General features: G+C 35.7%; 1 protein-coding gene across 1 annotated transcript; it reads left to right on the forward strand.

Moving 5' to 3' along the window:
* Positions 1 to 1,142: 1,142 nt before the first annotated feature.
* On the forward strand, positions 1,143 to 3,638 carry LOC106327666 (L-ascorbate oxidase-like). Its single transcript, XM_013765885.1, has 4 exons — positions 1,143 to 1,474; positions 1,623 to 1,715; positions 1,796 to 2,197; positions 2,524 to 3,638. Exons 1-4 carry the CDS (start codon positions 1,217 to 1,219, stop codon positions 3,490 to 3,492), a joined length of 1,722 nt encoding a protein of 573 aa, XP_013621339.1. The 5' UTR covers positions 1,143 to 1,216; the 3' UTR covers positions 3,493 to 3,638.
* Positions 3,639 to 5,899: the final 2,261 nt, after the last annotated feature.

The raw sequence follows: 5,899 nt of genomic DNA on the forward strand, positions 1-5,899 counted from the left end.
GTCAATCAAATCTATAAAATTTCATAAAAATTAATAAAAGTAAAAATTATGGCAACAAATTCTGCGACGGCTCAGCCGGTCAATGCAGAGTAATAAATTATAAGGCGGCTCGGCCGTCCAATTAACAATAAACAGAATATAAGGCGGTTCGGCCGACCAATTAACAATAAACAAAATATAAGGCGGCTCGGCTGACCAATAAATTAATTAAATTATTAATAAATAATGTAGGAGATATTCCGGCCATTTTAACATGATATAAATAATAGTAGAGGCGGTATACCGACTATTATAGCAGGATGTAAATGATACAAATAAATTTTACCGAATCGCAGAGTGATCGTGCTGATAACGTGTTATAAAATAACTTATGATTTTATAGTATTGAAAAATTTAAATAAATGGAAAAATTTATACCCGTATGAGAAGATAACACTATAGAGAGAATTTCTTATTAGAAGTAAGAAGAGAAGTTGAGGTGTGTATTATGATCGATTCGATCGTTTATATAGAAGTTAAAAAGGATTTACTGTGCAAATAGTATAACGGACCCCACATCTTTTTATATTTTCAATAAAGATGGCTGTGCTTTCGTAACAATTTCTTAACAAATTTAGATATTCACCTATTATGATGTGTAACTGTACACTTATTTTTCTATCTGCACCCATTGGAAAAGAGTTATATATATATATATATAATACAAAATATATAATCAATTTGATAGCCAATACTAGCTTGAGTTAATTAACAAATAATCACAGATAGAGAGTGTAGACTATAATTAGGGATTACATTTCTTTTGTGCATGATAGAAAGCCACATATCCAATATACGTGAATGATTTGAACAATCTTTTAGGTCTTCTTGATATGACAACACGTATCTCTTAACTAATGTGTAAATGATGAAACCAATAGCATCACTCCAGTGTCTTCCATGCCATACAGGATACAGCCAATATGCAATGGTCCCATTGATCTTGTCGTCTTTTCTTTTTCGTCTGTAAAGTTATAAATTTATCAACTTCATCCACATAAAATACAAACTGCTTACAAATATCAAAAAAATTGAAGAAATATTTTGTATTTTTCGATCAAATTTTGAAATAAAGCCTTTCCCTTTCTATATATATGTGTACAGCTTCGAAACCTCTTTCATACACCTAACACAATCTATTTTATAATTCATAATATACAAGCCAAAAAAACGACCCATGTCCGTTATTGTGTGGTGGCTAGTAACGGTGGTTCTGGTGGCGGTTCATTCGGCCTCCGCTAGGGTTGTAGAATTAGACTGGGAGGTTGAGTATAAGTTCTGGTGGCCAGATTGTAAAGAAGGCATCGTTATGGCCATCAACGGCCAGTTCCCGGGGCCAACGATTGATGCTGTCGCCGGAGACATCGTCATCATTCACCTCACCAACAAACTCTCCACCGAAGGTGTTGTCATCCATTGGCACGGCATACGTCAGGTTGTTTAACTTTCTAGTTCTTCTCTTCCCCTCATATACAAATAAAAATATGCAATATTGTGACAAAAAAAACTGACTCTGCGATTAGTTTGTATGAATAAATTGACAAGAATGAAACTAATAAAAATGGAATGTGATTATGGAATAGAGAGGGACACCATGGTCAGATGGAGCAGCTGGTGTGACACAGTGTCCCATTAATCCTGGCGAGACTTTCACTTACAATTTCACAGTCGATAAGGTAAAAACCCTTTTTCATTTTAATACTAACGTTTACAACTACAAAAAGAAGATAACGATACTATGATTGATATGGTGCAGCCGGGAACACATTTCTACCACGGCCACTACGGGATGCAGAGATCAGCGGGACTGTACGGGATGATGATAGTGAGAGCGCCTAAAGAGAAACTACGTTACGATGGAGAGTTTAATCTGCTGCTCAGTGATTGGTGGCACCAAAGCACTCACTCTCAAGAACTGGCTCTTTCATCGAGCCCTATGCGTTGGATAGGCGAGCCTCAGAGTCTATTGATCAATGGGAGAGGACAGTTCAACTGTTCTCAAGCTGCGTATTTAAGCAACGAAGAAGGGAAGAGGCAGTGCACGTTTAGAAAAAATGATCAATGCGCACCTGAAACGCTGAGAATTAGGCCTAATAAAGTTTATCGTCTTCGGATCGCTAGCACCACCGCTCTTGCTTCACTCAACTTGGCCGTTGAAGTAAGTCTGTTTTTTCTTTTATTATTAAATTAATTTCAAAAACGTAACAGCTTTAGTTTAACTAACATGTTTGTGTTTAGGTATATTCAATCTAAATAATAGTTTCAGACAAATCTAACTTCGGTTCTGTTTTACTAACTTTTTTCTTTTAAAATTACAAAATAAAATTCAGGATGAATGAATGGAAATTGTTTTGAAATAAAATAAGAATTTTTTTCTTTTTTAAAAGCAGAAATAACGGTATTTTTACAATTATAGTACTGCATAAGAAAAAACACGTGTACTTTCTGATTGTTCACACGTGTGGTAATTCAACGCCCGTGCAGGGACACAAGCTAGAAGTCGTTGAAGCCGACGGCAACTACGTCAAGCCGTTCACCGTCGACGACATCGACATATACTCCGGCGAAACCTACTCCGTTCTCCTCCGAACCCACTCATCTCCAACCAAAAAGCACTTCATCTCCGTCGGAGTCCGTGGTCGGAAACCCAACACCACTCAAGCACTCACCGTCTTAAGCTACGTGGACGCACCCGAATCCGCACGCCCAACTCTTCCACCACCGGTGACTCCAAGATGGGACGACTACAACCGCAGCATAAGCTTCTCCAACAAGTTCTTCGCCGCAAAAGGATACCCGCCGCCGCCGGAGAAATCAGACGAACAGCTTTACCTCCTCAACACGCAGAATCTCATCGACGGCCACACGAAATGGGCGATCAACAACGTCTCCTTGTCCGTCACGGCGACGCCGTACATCGGAGCCATCAGATACGGGTTGAGCTCGCTTAGCTACTTAAAATCTCCGGCGAAGGAGCTGGTGGAGAGCTACGACATCACGAAACCTCCGGTGAATCCCACCACCACGAAGAGCAGCGGGATATACAAGTTCCCGATGGGGATCGTGGTGGACGTGATTCTCCAAAACGCCAACGTTTTGAAAGGTAAGATCAGCGAGATCCATCCGTGGCATTTGCACGGCCATGACTTTTGGGTTTTGGGTTACGGCGACGGGAAGTTCCGGCCAGGAGTTGATGAGAAGAAGTATAATTTGAAGAATCCGCCGTTACGGAATACGGTGGCGTTGTATCCGTTTGGTTGGACGGCGTTAAGGTTTGTAACGGATAATCCTGGGGTTTGGTTTTTTCACTGTCATATCGAACCGCATTTGCATATGGGTATGGGTGTGGTTTTCGCTGAGGGAGTAGACCGGATTGCGAAGATGGATATACCGGATGAAGTGCTCGGTTGTGGGTTAACCAGGAAATGGCTCATGAACCGGGGACGCCACTAGAGAGCGGTGTTATTCTAATATTAGTTGTGTGTGTTTTTGATGTGTGTGTTATAATACCCTTGTATGATTGTTAAATTATTTTGGTGACAAAACCAAATACTATGTTTTGATTAAGGCTTCATCGAAACAATCTGTTTTATTCTCTTGCCCGTGTTCTCCACTTACAATCTCTCTGTCTTTAATTGATCAAAGAGCATTTTATACTAGCTCTGAAAACATTAATTATAATCATTTGGTTGGATCTTACATTTGTCAAAAGAAAAACAGCTGATACGTTGTCTAACGAATATGCCTAGTTCAGTTGTTGTCTTTTCTTATTAAATGTAGGTTTCTCCATAAACTACTATAACGAGGTTAGCGTCACATCTCGGACATCTCTTCGTTCAAGACAGAACTTAGATTCAGCCCTAGGGTGAACCTTTAAATTCACCCCAGCCTTTAGCACCAATTAAATTTCCACATAGATTATTAATTAAAAAATATTAAATTAAACAAAAAATAGCTATAAAAAATAAAAAAATACTAATTTTAACGACGCTAACGCTTCCACATAAACCCTAAACCCTAAATCTTAAATTCAAAACCCTATACCCTAAATTCTAAACTCAAATCCAAACACCTAAACTCAAACACTATACCCTAAACCCTAATCCTAAACCCTAAACCCTAATCCTAGACTCTAAACCTAAACCCTATATCCTTATACCCTAATCCTAGACTCTAAACCCAAACCCTATACCCTAAACCCTAATCCTAGACCCTAAATCCAAATTTTATACTTTAAACCCAAAAATAGACTATAAACCTAAATCTTATACCCTAAACCCAAGTCTTAGACCCTAAACTTAAACCTTAACCCAAACCCTATAGCATCTAAGTTTGGGGTTTGGGTTTAGGGTTTACCGTTTGGGTTTTAGGTCTAGGATTTGGATTTAGGGTATTGGTTTTGGGTTTGGGTTTAAGATTTACGGTTTGGGTTTAAGATTTACCGTTTGGACTTATGGTTAAAGTTTTGGGTTTAGGGTATATAATTTGGGTTTAAGGTTTACGGTTTGGGTTTAGGGTCTAGGACTTGAGTTTAGGGTATAGAGTTTAGGTTTATAGTCTAGTTTTTGGGTTTATGGTATATAATTTGGGTTTAGGGTCTATGATTAGGGTTTAGGGTATAGGGTATAGAGTTTGGATTTAGGGGTTTGGATTTGGGTTTAGAATTTAGGGCATGGAGTTTTGAATTTAAGATTTAGGGTTTAGGGTTTACGTGGAAGCGTTAGCGTCGTTAAAATTAATTTTTTTATTTTTGTAGCTATTTTTTATTTAATTTAATATTTTTTAATTAATAATCTATGTGGAAATTTGATTGGTGCTAAAGAGTAGGGTGAATTTAAAGGTTTACCGGGTGAACCTAAGTTCTTTCCCTTCATTAAAATCTCTTATCGTTGTATATAATGATGCAAGGGGAATTGTTCTACTTTTCAGGGTTTGTATATATGTCTTCGAAGGAGATGTATGTGTCCCTTGATGGTTCGTTTTCTGTTTTATACAATAAGAACTGGCGGAAAACAAAAACCACTCTTACAAGTATAATATAGATTGTAATGAGCATGTAAACTTTCTAACCAATCCCATATATATTAATTGGGTAGCATTTGAAAAATTAGAACCTTAATTTTGTATTAATTAAAAAAAAACTTCAAATCTTAGGTGACACTCTAAATGCCTTCTAAATTCCATTTCAAATAATTCTAGAGCATCTAATATAAAATGTAGTTTAATCTAATGGTGTTACATTATTCCATAATTATATAACACTAGAGAACATTATATTAACCTAAAATATAAGAAGTGTGTATTCTTTCCTTAAATAAAAGCTACGGAATTACCTAATATGATTTACATATATATGGAAATTAATGATTATGAATATAAAGATTTGATAACAATTATCATTCTTCATTTCTGTTTAATTTTATATTATTAAAAAAATTAAACAATCACATTAACCATATAATAAAAAATTAGATTTTTTTCTTATATATTATATTTTGAATTTTTTAAAATGACTTTAAATTACAAAAATGAGGAAACCTTATATGTTATGTATTTTTTTAAACGATTTTAAAATACAAAAATGATGACACCTTATATATTATATTTTTCTTATATATTAGAATTTTCTTATATGTTATATTTTGAAAATTTTTAAAACTACTTTAAATTACAAAAATGTAAGTTTTCCTTACGTAAACGACTAAAACATTAAAATGACATGTATCAATTCGATAGTTGATTTGAAAGCTTTCAAACCATATGGAAGATAAAAGTCAAAATAATTTTTTTTTTTTTTTTTTGTCGTCAACTTTACAAACTCATACAGACTCTGTAAAACAAGCCGGGAGATATTGATCCA

Source organism: Brassica oleracea, chromosome C2 (genome assembly GCF_000695525.1).
Source record: "Brassica oleracea var. oleracea cultivar TO1000 chromosome C2, BOL, whole genome shotgun sequence".
Lineage (NCBI taxonomy): Eukaryota > Viridiplantae > Streptophyta > Magnoliopsida > Brassicales > Brassicaceae > Brassica > Brassica oleracea.

Excerpts from the sequence above, each read along its gene's own strand:
- LOC106327666 (XM_013765885.1), top strand. The coding sequence starts at position 1,217 with ATGTCCGTTATTGTGTGGTGGCTAGTAACGGTGGTTCTGGTGGCGGTT. Across the intron at positions 1,716-1,795 it reads ACAATTTCACAGTCGATAAG|CCGGGAACACATTTCTACCA; the intron begins GTAAAAACCCTT and ends GATATGGTGCAG. Across the intron at positions 2,198-2,523 it reads CACTCAACTTGGCCGTTGAA|GGACACAAGCTAGAAGTCGT; the intron begins GTAAGTCTGTTT and ends ACGCCCGTGCAG.